The sequence below is a fragment of the Periophthalmus magnuspinnatus genome, chromosome 20 (genome assembly GCF_009829125.3).
Source record: "Periophthalmus magnuspinnatus isolate fPerMag1 chromosome 20, fPerMag1.2.pri, whole genome shotgun sequence".
Taxonomy (NCBI): domain Eukaryota; kingdom Metazoa; phylum Chordata; class Actinopteri; order Gobiiformes; family Gobiidae; genus Periophthalmus; species Periophthalmus magnuspinnatus.
In genome coordinates this window covers 25,428,704-25,441,503 of record NC_047145.1, presented here as the reverse complement: position 1 = coordinate 25,441,503, position 12,800 = coordinate 25,428,704, and the positions used below count along the sequence as shown (strand labels likewise).

General features: G+C 44.6%; 2 protein-coding genes across 2 annotated transcripts in view; both read left to right on the top strand.

Moving 5' to 3' along the window:
* The window catches only part of lsm5 (LSM5 homolog, U6 small nuclear RNA and mRNA degradation associated), a 160,048-nt gene that overhangs the window by 29,063 nt on the left and 118,185 nt on the right, over positions 1-12,800 (top strand). The gene's annotated exons all lie outside the window — the stretch shown is intronic.
* LOC117388166 (cadherin-20-like) overlaps positions 1-12,800 on the top strand; it is a 44,686-nt gene that overhangs the window by 23,067 nt on the left and 8,819 nt on the right. The window contains exons 2-6 of the mRNA XM_033985640.2: positions 43-297; positions 4,202-4,496; positions 5,448-5,567; positions 8,302-8,469; positions 12,356-12,543. Coding sequence (XP_033841531.1) covers positions 112-297; positions 4,202-4,496; positions 5,448-5,567; positions 8,302-8,469; positions 12,356-12,543 — 957 coding nt within the window. The 5' untranslated portion in view covers positions 43-111. The remainder of the gene's footprint in view (positions 1-42; positions 298-4,201; positions 4,497-5,447; positions 5,568-8,301; positions 8,470-12,355; positions 12,544-12,800) is intronic.

Here is a 12,800-nt window from a genome sequence, read left to right as displayed (position 1 = left end):
AGAACTTTTGTAACATGTTTTTATTCTCTTTTCATCGTCCAGTGAGCTAAAATCCTGCGGTGCATTGCTCACAGTTACTGAAGAGATTGAACCCCCACCCAAGCATTCACGATGGGAGCAGGACTACTGGTGCTGCTGGCCCTGCTGCCCCTCGGCATTCTGGGTAAACCGTGGGCGAAGGATGGAGAAGACAAGATGGCGGCGACGTCCCTGCGGAGAGTGAAGAGAGGATGGGTTTGGAACCAGTTCTTTGTGTTGGAGGAGTACACCGGACTGGAGCCTCTGTACATAGGCAAGGTAACGCAATAATAAACAGGGACGCATGTATTCATTTAAGTTTCACCTGTATGTCTATGGCAGTTTGTTCAGCAGTTACCATGGAAACACAGTGCACACATTAGTAAACGTTTCAAGTCTGAAAACTCGAGAAAGAAGACTAAATAGATTTAAACAGCACATTTTCAGGAGCCTGTGATCAATCCCAGCGTTCATGGTTCTGTTTAGGAGTTTGATTTTCAACAAAAAGTTAAGCATGATTGTTGGATAATACTAGCTACCTTGTGACTGTAATTTTAGCACAGCACAAATCAGCTCTCCTTTGTAGTAGTCACTCTTTTCGGTCAGATTGTGTTAAATTAAAGCTTTAGTCTAATTTGACTAATCTGCTAGTTCTGACAGAGCAGTGCCTCTAATTAGCATCACACCCCCAGAGAATTTTGATGACATCGGGCTGCAAAGTATCAATACATTAATTAGTAAGACTTCCACCATGTGTCCATGTTTCCCAATGATTACAGTGTCATTTTAGCTTAAAAGTGAGAAACCCCACCTCCAGACTCGGACTGTGCAATAATCACATTTTAATCAAGAGTCATTTCTATTGGACAGTAATCAGCTCGTGTGTTTTCAGTGGAGACAGCCAATCCTCCGTCGGTAAATGACTGTGGCTCGGAGCAGACTTTGAAGGAAGAACCTGCAATAGGCAAAATCCGTGTAGTAGTCAGCTTTATTTTATACAATTATTCTATATGTTTTGCATCTGTAAAACCCCTCAATGCACACTTTATACACTTTTCTCACACAGGCATTAACATTTTCTCACATTTCTTCTCTTGGTTAAACACTCTCAAAGTTCAAACCTTTGTATATTATATCCCTCTTCCTCTTCCTCTTTAAATGTGTTGTTCACGTGTATCCACAGAGGCGCCTCTCCATGCAGAGAAACACTTAAGTCCAAAGTGTATCTGAAATCTGTCGGTGCAGAACGTTTCATCGACATTGTGGGTTTTGTTGGGGAAAAAACTTACAAACATACAGCACTTCAGAGTCATACAGCACTTCAGAGTCACACTGCGATCCAACATTTATGTGAATTTCGCTGAACACATTCTGTACTGTACAGAAGACACGGCACAGAGACAATGGTCTACAGTCCCTTAGCCAATCAGGACGCAGAACACAATGCAGTTCATATACTGTAAAAAAAAAAAGCATGTAAAATTGCACATAAAAGAAAAATCCACAAAACTGCGAGGCCGTCAAAGATGAACCACAATATAGCGAGGGACAACTGTATTTTAGTTTTAACTGACTCTGATTAAACATCTTTCATGCTTATGTTCACCTCAGTTGTTTTCAGACAAGACCAGGACCAAACCTCCTGTAGGTGCCTCCGTGTGGAGTTAGTGTGTATTGCCCAACACGAAAATATTAACTGACCAGAGCTGGATTTGAACCATCAACCTTCTGGTAATAAGATCCATACTTATTGCTCCAAGACAGACTTTTTTCCCAGTTTACAAATCCACAAAAAAAACATCTGTCTCTAAGATATCCATCCGTGAGAGGTTAGTCCCACGCAGACCTGGATCCATGGTGCCCCCAGTTAGGGCATCTGACACACTAGATGGTGTATTGTAAGACTATTGCAAAAACACAACACATCTGAAAAGACTGAACTCATTTCTGCACAAATAGCTCATTATGAAGCAGACTTTTACAGACGCGGCTCGTCATTGTGCAACCTCCGACAGAGAGCCGCCAGTTTGAAAATAACCGTTTTGTTTTGTTATTTAACTACAGCTACAGGGGGCGATAGTGGGATTATAGTCAGACAGCAACACTATGAAATACTGGTATAATTAAAGATGCACTGTGTAACTTTTTAGGCAGTCTGAGTCCATCTCCTTGTCTCCATGGCGATGCTATTTCTCTGCCTTGAATGATGCGTGCTCCAAGTTAGAGCTCCTGTTTGATGATTATACTGCCTCTAGAATGGTCCTCAGCTCCCTCTCCTTCTCACTCCTTTCCCTTTTCTTTCCCTCTTCCCTCCATCCCCCCCCCCCCATCTTCACCTCTCCTCCACCTCCACCTCTCTTTCCTCTCTCTTTCTCTCTTTTCCCCATCCTTCTGTCCCCCCCCTCCTGTTTCAGAGCTGTGTGATGCCCATCAGCAGTGCTCCCTCTCTCTCTTTCCCTCCCTCCATTCCCTCCCTTCTCCCTCCTCCTTTGATTGCCCATCACCAGGTCTCCTTTCTCTCTCCCCTCCTCTTGTTTTGTACCTCTATGATTGCCCATCAGAGCAGGTCTATTTGCACTTGTCCTCTTTCTCACTTTCTCTCACTCCTCCTCCGTCTCTCTCTCTCTCATTAGAGCAGGTTTCTCCCCCTCCTTCTCTCCCCTCCCTTTTCCACTCTCTCCCCCTCTTATTAGTGCAGGTCTCTCCCTCTCTCTTTCTCCTTCTTTCCCCTCCTTCTCTCTGTCTCCCTCTCTCATCAGACCAGTCTATTTACACTTGTCCTCTCTCTCCTCCTCCTTTCTCACTTTCTCTCCCCTCCCTCTCTCCTTTCTCTCTGTCTCCCTCTCTCATCAGAGCAGTATTTGCACTCCCCCCCGCCCTCCTCCTCCTCTCTCCCCTTCCCTCCCCTCTCTCTCTCTCTTTTTCTCTCTTCTCTTTCTCTCACTTGTAGCCTTGGTGCTCGTGTGATTGGCTGTGTGCACATCTCCGCTCTGATTACAGATTCACACTGGGCCAAAGAGGGCTTTTCAACTTAGAGTGTAGACCCTGTTGCCATAGCGATTAACAATTTCAACAAAATATTAAGTCTTTTGAATGAGGAAAAGTGCATGAAATATTGCATATGACAGAAAGCTTAAACCCATGGACAGACTTGTGGGATCTGTGGAGTTTAACCAGAGTCAGGTGAGAGTCCTCAGGTGGAGTTCTCTGTGTGTCAGATGCAGATGTGTGGACCTGGTTTATGAGTCATATCTGTGTAATTACTGGGCCTGTCCACATGAAACTAAAACTGACACAAAGTTTAACATCTTCACTTTCGCTTTAAACAAACAAAAGTCAGAATTTTTTTTTTCACAATAGCCTCAGAAAGTAGAGTCATTATTCCACATTCGACATAGTTAGCCTGCTAGCCTCCACGTTCCAATCAGGAAGTGAGCACATGTGCAAATTCAGCTCCATCGGCTCACGTTCTATTGAAATTGTTCTATTTACCCCTCTCTCTCTCTCTGTAACTGCTGCTGTCAAACTTGTCACTCTGACCTTAAAATGTTGGTTTTAACCTCCTCTATATGATTCTTTTTTTTTATTATGTTTCTAAATCAAGATTAACGTGAGCTGCCTTCTTTTCCCAAGGTCGGTCCTGCTAGTGCTGGCAACAGGTTTGATTGACAGCGTTGCTAAGCGCCCGCCCCCTGCCAAACCAGTGGTGTAGACAGGAAGGGGCCAATATCTTCAACAGTCTCACTCCTGATTGGCTCTTTGTTTGCTAAATTATATACAGTCTGTGACTCCGGCTCATTTTGAACCTATGTGGGATATTGTGATGTATTCCTGACAAAGAAATGTGTTTACCTCTACTCTGTGTTGTACGCAAGGCAAGTTTATTTGTACAGCACAATTCACACACAAGGTAATTCAAAGTGCTTTACAGAATAAGAAAGACATTAAAATAACAATACAACAAATCAAAACATAAATAATCACAGACAATCATCAGAATAAAAACCTTTCAGTCATATGCACAGTTAAACAGGACTGTTTGAGCCTAACGGCAGCATGTAGAGGTTGAACAACAGGGGTCCCTGAATTGACCTCTGGGGCACCCCAAAGGTCAGGGACATTTTATCCAAGACGCATTTTCCAATTTCAACAAAGTAACAACTTCAAATGTTCTTTCCTGCAGCTACACTCAGACATGGACAAAGGCGACGGCTCGATACGCTACATCCTGACAGGAGAGGGCGCTGGCTCCACCTTCACCATAGATGACAGCACGGGTGACATCCACGCCATCCAACGACTGGACCGCGAGTTCAAGTCCCAGTACGTGCTGCGTGCTCAGGCTCGCAGCAGGCTGACAGAGCGCCCTCTAGAGCCAGAGTCTGAGTTCATAGTGAAGATCCAGGACATCAACGACAACGAGCCACGCTTTGTGGACGGACCATACACCGCCAGTGTCCCCGAGATGTCCAGGATTGGTCAGACTCTTTTATACCTACAAATATTAAAGCTCATGTTATGCTATGCTCTGATCTCTGTTCTAATGTGGTTTCTTCATCACAAACAGACCTGGAGTTGTGTTTTGTTTCATTCACTCATGTTTAACACACAAACCTGCATATTTAGAGTTCTTCTTTCAAAGAGAAAACACCTCTGAACTAAAGGTAAAAGGAGCTGTTAACTTGAAAACTGCCACTTCATGACATCACAGAGCATTTTGAGCTTTGGAGATGTTACAGACTAATAATAAAGTGTTACTCAAACATGTGAATGAAACAAAACACAACTCCAGGTCTGTTTTTAGGAGGTAACAGCTTTTGAACATGACTTAAGGCTCACAAGAGGCAATTTCGCATAATTCAGTATTGGACCATTTTGAATTGTGAGAGTTTTACCAATTTGGATTTTTTAAAACTTGTTGAGCTTTTCTAAATTCGAGATTTCCAGGATCTGAATTTGTTCATTTGGTTCATGAAAATGTATGAGTTTATGTCAAAGTAAAAACAACACATTTTACAAAGGTACAAAAATGGCAAATTCACAAAGACATCACTGAAGACAAGCAGGGCAGGTCCTGGTTAGTACTGTATTTTCTGGACTATAAGTCGTACATTTTTTTCTTTGGGTTTTTTGGGTGTGTGACTTATATGTGTAATATAAGTCTGAGTATCTGACTTATAATCCTGGGGCCACCAGGGGCCACAACACATTGCCTCGTGTGGATGTGGTGTGTGAGTGTTGGTGGTGGTGGAGGGGCCGATGGTGCAGATTGGCAGTCTCCCTTCCGTCAGTCTGCAACAGGGCAGCTATGGCAGTTGTATCTCACCACCACAGTGAGAGCGTGTTGAGTGAATAATGCACACAACTGTAAAGGAACTTGGGGCATCTGGAAAAGCTCAGTTTAAGTCTAACTAACAATCGTTCTGCAGGTACGTCTGTGATCCAGGTGACGGCCACAGACGCAGACGATCCCACCTACGGGAACAGCGCTCGAGTCGTGTACAGCATCTTAGAGGGACAGCCATACTTCTCTGTCGACGCAAAGACTGGTGAGGAGCGAATATTGCTGTAACACCACTGTACCAACAGGGGGCACCACACTCCTTTACTGGTGCACTGAGGAGGTAGACTAGCCAACCAAGACTACTCGCTTTTCCTAAACTACAAATTGTGTGTAGTAGCCAGCAGTTTGAAAGTTTAAATGATTAGATTTGAATGGACTCGAAAATATAGTACCACCTGATGACATCGTGGAGTGGAGCCAAGTGTTCTGAGCTTTGGAGAAATCTGTAGTATGTGTGAACAAAACTACCTTAGCACATGTAGCATAGAATAAACCACTGAAAAACAAATGCCTCATAGTTCAGATATCTGTTTTTATTGTGTCTTGTTCAGGACAATGGACTCCTCAGTCTCAGCTGCAGACTGAGTCTTATTATGGGCTGTTTGTGCTTGTTACTGTGGTTACCGTGACATTCCTGAACATGTCACACTCTCCTGACCCGATTTGCGTCACCACTTCTTCATGACCCCTCTGTGACCCCTGCCTGACCCTTATGCCTTAGATGACCTCTGGAACACATGACAAATGAACTAATAGAAGTGTGCACCTCCACAATGTGCACCTCCATAGTGTGCACCTCCTCAGTGTGAACCTCCTCAGTGTGCACCTCCTCAGTGTGAACCTCCTCAGTGTGAACCTCCTCAGTGTGCACCTCCTCAGTGTGAACCTCCACAGTGTGTACCTCCACGGTGTGTACATCTAGGCGTCCCCACAGTGTGTACCTCCAGGTGTTCCCACAGTGTGAAGTGGTTAGCCGTGGTGGCTAAGTATAAGACTATATATCAGATAATCTAGAATAAATACAGAAGTTTTACAGAAAAACTGCAAAATGCACTCACTCCAACCTGCCTTGTCTTCGTACAAAACATTGTCTCACACTCTTGAAACCCGGATTGCTGTTTCAGAAGACATCACACATTCTATAGGACAGTAATATTGAATTCAGATGGGGGCAGATAAAATAGTGTTAAATTGTGGGGTTTTGTTGTAATACAGGGAATTTTTAGCAACAGGTTTGATTGACAGCGTTGCTAAGCACCTGTTCCCTGCTAAACCAGCAGTGCGGGCGGGAAGGGGCGTTACCTTCAACAGCCTGGCTCAGATTGGCTCTTTAGTCCTTATAACTGCTACCCTCGATGAGCTTCGTTTGACTGGACCTGACGTTATGGGTGATGTCACTGTCCACTTCTGTACACAGTCTGTGGTTGAGTCACTGATAGAAATTATCAGGTTCAACATTTGTGAATTTACCTTTTGGATATTTCTTGACAAAGTTCAATGTTATTAATATGGAAATCCAGTCCAATATTGTGTAACAGTGTGTGTTTTAGCCAAGAACAATGATTCTATTTTCTTGTTTTAATTATATTTCTGTCAAAATGATCCCACAGAAACATAATTAAACATAAAATACATTACTCCGAACATTTTAGATTCAAATACCGTTCGCTTCTGTCTTTCTTTAAATCTGAACTCAAGCACCTGCTGTATGTGCTTATGTACCTCCATGTGTCCCCACAGTGTGTACCTCCAGGTGTCCCCACCGTGTGTACCAACGAATGTCCCCACAGTGTGTACCTCCATGTGTCCCCACAGTGTGTACCTCCATTTGTCCCCACAGTGTATACTTCCAGGTGTCCCCACACTGTGTACCTCCCAATGTTCCCACAGTGTGTACCTCCAGGTATCCCCACAGTGTGTATCTCCAGGTGTACCTCCAGATATTTGTCCTCACAATGTGTACCTCCAGATGTCCCCACAGTGTGTACCTCCAGGTGTCCCCACACTGTGTACTCCCAGATTTGCCCACAGTGTGTACCTCCAGGTGTCCTCACATTGTGTACCTCCAGGTTTCCTCACAGTGTGTACCTCCAGGTGTCCTCACAGTGTTTACCTCCATGTGTCCCCACAGTGTTTACCTCCACTTTATTATAATGATGTCTCCTTTCCTTTGACACAAATGAGTCATTTTATCTCACATGTACTGTCATTCTCTTCAAGCTCTCTTCTCTGAAAACTGTATTGACGTTCTTGTTCTTTACTTAGGAATTACGTTTTTATGACTTGAAGTCCCGAATTAAAAATAATCTTTGAAATAATAATACCAAGACTAGATTAGATCAAATGTTCTGGCAAGTTTATAATGAAATACAAAACTCTTTCAGACCAGCTGTTATTCCAGTTCATTTTCCCGTTGGCAGATTTTTCATGTTCCTTTGAAATATCAGCGTCATAAAAGCTGCTGAAATCCAACCTAAAATAATGAAGACAGATTAACACACCAGACTCATCCATTTTAAAGTCACACTATGTGACTGCTTTGCTTGGAATGTTCCAGAGTATGGCATTAAGCGTATCTGTCCCTGTCTGTGGATAGGCGTCCCCACTCACAGGAAGAATGCATTATTGTATGGTAATATTAAATACAATTGCAGTTTATCAAATGCAAGATAAATGTAAAGCCATTCTGTGAAACATTTCTGGAAAAGCAGTAACATCTCCATGGAGACAGCCAGGTGTCAACAAGAAAAGTTACACAGTGTACCTTTATACATTTTATTCATGTAAGACGATTTAAAAGCTCTGTAAAGTCCAGATTAGTTTTGTGGAATAGGTCTGGGCCGGCTGTACAGTGTCCCCCAAAACATATAAAACATGTGCTTATTACTTCATGAAGTGAGCTGGTTTTATTTTCCTGATATTTTGGCTTGTTTCTCCAGGTGTGGTACGAGTGTCATTGGCCGATATGGACCGAGAGACCAGGGAGAACTACACTGTGGTGATCCAGGCCAAAGACATGGGGGGACAGCTGGGGGGTCTCGCAGGGACCACCACCGTGAACATCACCCTCAGCGACATCAACGACAACCCTCCCATGTTCGACCAGAGTAAGATTATATACTTTATATTGTCTTTTGGCTGTAGGAAGCTAGCAAAATTTGGCCTGGTTCAGTCCTGGTTTAGTCCTGGTTTAGTCCTGGTTTAGTCCTGGTTTAGTCCTGGTTTAGTCCTGGTTTAGTCCTGGTTTAGTCCTGGTTTAGTCCTGGTTTAGTCCTCGTGTGTGGGGATCATAAAGCCGCCCACCCCACTGCCCCTTATTCTGTGCCCAGCTCCAGGCTCCTGTTTCTGGGCTTGACACTGCCCCCTCCCCCCTCTGCCCCTGCTGCCCCTCTGCACTCTCTCAAATTATTATTTGGTCTGACTCGTTAAAACGTTAGTTTAAATGTCATTCTTCCTAGTATTCCCATCCTTTTACTACTACTATTACTACTACTATTACTAGTAGCAGTGGGGTGAGATTCGCTCAGTTGGTTGAGTGTTTGTCCACTGATCCGAAGGTTGGTGGTTTAAATCCTGCTCGCGACATGAACATCATTGGTTGAGTGGTCAGATGACCCATAGGTTGGCGTTGCGATTTCAGCTGCCGTTGTGTCCTTGGGTAAGACACTTTACTCATCTTGCCCCGATGTTTGCATGTGTGTGTGAATGGGGTGGTTCCTTGATATGAAGTGCCTTGAAGTGCCTTGAAGGTGGAAAAGTAGAAATGTGACCATTTACTTCTACTACTGCTACTACTATTACTACTACTACTACTATTGCTACAATTACAATTACACTATATCAACATTTTTTTCTTTCTACAGCACAGTTTGCTAGGTGTTTGACCACTAGATAGATAAGTACTTTATTTATCCCCTAAAAGGAGAAATTCAGGGACTACTACTACTACTACTACTGCTACTACTACTGTTACCACTCCTACAAGTATTGCTACTACAATTGAGTTTTGTGTACACTGCTACTACTATTACAGTTAATACTCAGCTCAGCTTTGAACTTGCCATACTGTGATGGCTGGTGCAGATGTGCAGATGTTGTGGTGTGTCAGATGCCCTCCCAGATGCTGTGGTGTGGCTGGATAAAAACTTTAGGAGAATGGTGCTTGTCACTCATAGAAGTGATCAGGCAAACGTTTTTAGATTTGACTTTTGGAGATTTGTGCTTCATCTGAGAGGGGCACGGCGCTCTCTGTCTGAAATAAGCCATCTCAGTCTGATGCAGATGAAGGTTAAGTCTTGACATTTGGTTTAGTACAAAGCTCTTCTGCACCTCTCCTGTCTCTGTAGTCTGTCCGGTCCAATTAGAGCCACGACTGGAGCCTGTGTGATGTGAAGAGGAGAGCCAGAGGAGTGTTCTCTGTCAGGGGCAAGGCTGAGAGGACGGGCCCATCGGGAGAGCCTCAAAGTGGGCAGCTGTCACCTCTGCACCAGGGTTAAACTCTGGATCAAACCACACAGAGCCCAGGGACAGGAGAACAGAGGAGGGAGAGGAGGAGAGAGGAGGACACAGAGGGGGAGAGGGAGGGAGAGAGGGGGAGAAGAGACAGAGGAAGAGGGACGGACGGTTGTAAAGTGAGAGGAGAAAAGAAGACAGGAGAGGGGAGAGTGAAAGATTGAAGGAGAAAGAGAGAGGGAGACAGGGGAATATAGTAGAGGGAGAGGACAGATGAGAGAGAGGGATTGTTATAACAGAGAAAAGAGGAGAAGAGAGAGATGGTAGTGTGCAATGACTTTTATGTAGGCAGTAGACTTGGGGTGAACATCAATATAATAACACCACTTTTTATACAAACTACACTATAAATGACAGGTGCACTGGTCAGACAGGTGCACTGGTCAGACAGGTGCACTGGTCAGACAGGCGCACTGGTCAGATGTCACAGACCACACGGGCTCCTTTCCAGCCGCTGTCACTCCACTGCTCCGTTCAGACCCTCCATTTCACACAAAGGAGCCTGAAACAAGCTCATGTTTGATTTAATGACTATCTCTGTTACTAACTTCTAATCACTAGAAACATGAAGCTGAAAGAGTCATTTTAGTCACTTATGTTGAAAGTCGCCGCTGCTGTTGTCGTCTCCTGCTGCTTATGTGCACTCACTAGAAATCTCCTCACATGTCTGATTCATCCATGGGTTTATCATGGGGTTTATTCAGCTCTGTTTGAGTCGGCTGTGGTCCTCAGAACACATGGGGTTTATTCAGCACTGTCTGAGCCGGTTGTGGTCCTCAAAACACATGGGGTTTATTCAGGGCTGTCTGAGCCGGCTGTGGTCCTCAGAACACATGGGGTTTATTCAGCGCTATTTGAGCCTGCTGTGGTCCTCAGAACACATGGGGTTTATTCAGTGCTGTTTGAGCCGGCTGTGGTCCTCACAACACATGGGGTTTATTCAGCGCTATTTGAGCCTGCTGTGGTCCTCAGAACACATGGGGTTTATTCAGTGCTGTTTGAGCCGGCTGTGGTCCTCACAACACATGGGGTTTATTCAGCGCTGTTTGAGCCTGCTGTGGTCCTCAGGACACATGGGGTGTATTCAGTGCTCTATGGGCTGGCTGTGGTCCTCAGAACACATGGGTTTATTCAGCGCTGTTTCAGCCTGCTGTAGTCCTCAGAATACATGGGGCTTATTCAGCACTGTGTGAGCCTCAGTACACATGGTTCAAACAGGCAGAAGTGAAGGGAAAAGGGGATTAATTGGATATATTTCATAACGATTTAATTATACTTTGACACGCAATAATTTTAGATTTTATTGAACAAGCACTGCTTAACTTGATTGCACTGACCACACTCCACTGTAGAGAAGAAAAGAAAGGAGAGGGGAGAGATAAAGAAGAGAGAGGAGGGAGGGTATACGATGATGTGGAGGAGAGCCAGAGGAGTGTTCTCTGTCAGGGGCAAGGCTGAGAGAACGGACCCATCGGGAGAGCCTCAAAGTGGGCAGCTGTCACCTCTGCACCAGGGTTAAACTCTGGATGAAACCACACAGAGCCCAGGGACAGGAGAACAGTGGAGGGAGAGGAGGAGAAGGAAGGAGGGAGGGAAATGAGAACAGAGAGAATGAGGGAGGGATAGAGGGAGAGTGGGGGGGGAGCTGGGTGAAAGAGAAAGAAAAGAGAATATGAAAGAAGAGAGGGAGATGAGAAGAGAGAGGGGTTGAGAGAGAGACAAAGGAGAGAAAAAAGAGGGAGATGAGAGAAAAAGGTAGAAGAGAGGAAGGAGCGAGATGAGAACAGAAAGAAGATGGAGGAGAGACAGGGAGGGTTGTTAAGTGAGAGAAAAGGGAAAGATGAAGAGGAGAAGGGAGAGTGAAAGATTGAGGGAGAAAGAGAGGCGGAGGGGATGGAGGGGAGGGTATAGGTATAGAAAGAGAAGAGAGGAAGAGGGAGAGGAGGGGAAGACAGATCAAGAGAGAAGATAGAGAGATATCACCATCTAGTGGCCATAGGATGTAATTGTACGATAAGCGAATCCAATGGAGCCACATCAGTTCAATAACAGCACCAGAACAAATGACACTCAGGACTGAGGTCTGCTTACACACTTACATGTTCCTGATCTTGAATAATCTAAAATATGACATTAAAATTAGGACTGATGTAACTCGCTCATTCAAAGGTCAGCAGTTGATCTCCCCCTAATAGCACTGCATTGTGGGGATTTGGCAAGACACTGGTGGTGGTCAGAGAGGCACAGTAAGGCAGCCATGTTTCTGTCAGACTGCCTCAGTCAGGACAGAGGAGTAATATGATTTTTCATCATTGTTAGTTATTAGAAGACATGTTGTGCTTATGTGTGTTCTATAATTATACATCTTCAGAGGCTCAATGAGAAGGAACTAACATCTATAATCTGGCTAAAAGGTTGATTTTTGTATAACATATCCCTTTAATATAACTTTAACCTCTGACCTGGTGCTTGTCTGCTTAGGGCTGTACCAGATGTCTGTGCCGGAGTCGGCTCCCCTGGGCACTGTTGTGGGCAGGATCTGGGCCAGGGACCGGGACGTGGGAGTGAACGCCCACATGACGTACTCCATCGTCGATGGAGACGGACGCGACACCTTCGACGTCAGCACTGACCCTACCAGTGTGTTTGGGGTCATCACGGTCAAGAGGGTACGAGCACATACTGTAACCTTACACAGCACATGAGGCAAGTCATTTGTGACAGCAAGAGTTCTACCAAAGAGGGACTGCATGAGTAAGACTTATACATCAGCCTTATTTTGCTCTCATTTGGGCTCCATAAACCAGGGTCATCCACATGTGAATGGTGGGCAACTTTGTTAAGAGATTTGAGCACAAAAATAGTCAGAATTAGTGATAATAAAAACCTCCAAAAATACAGACCACTTTTAACTCTAGGTGTGTAG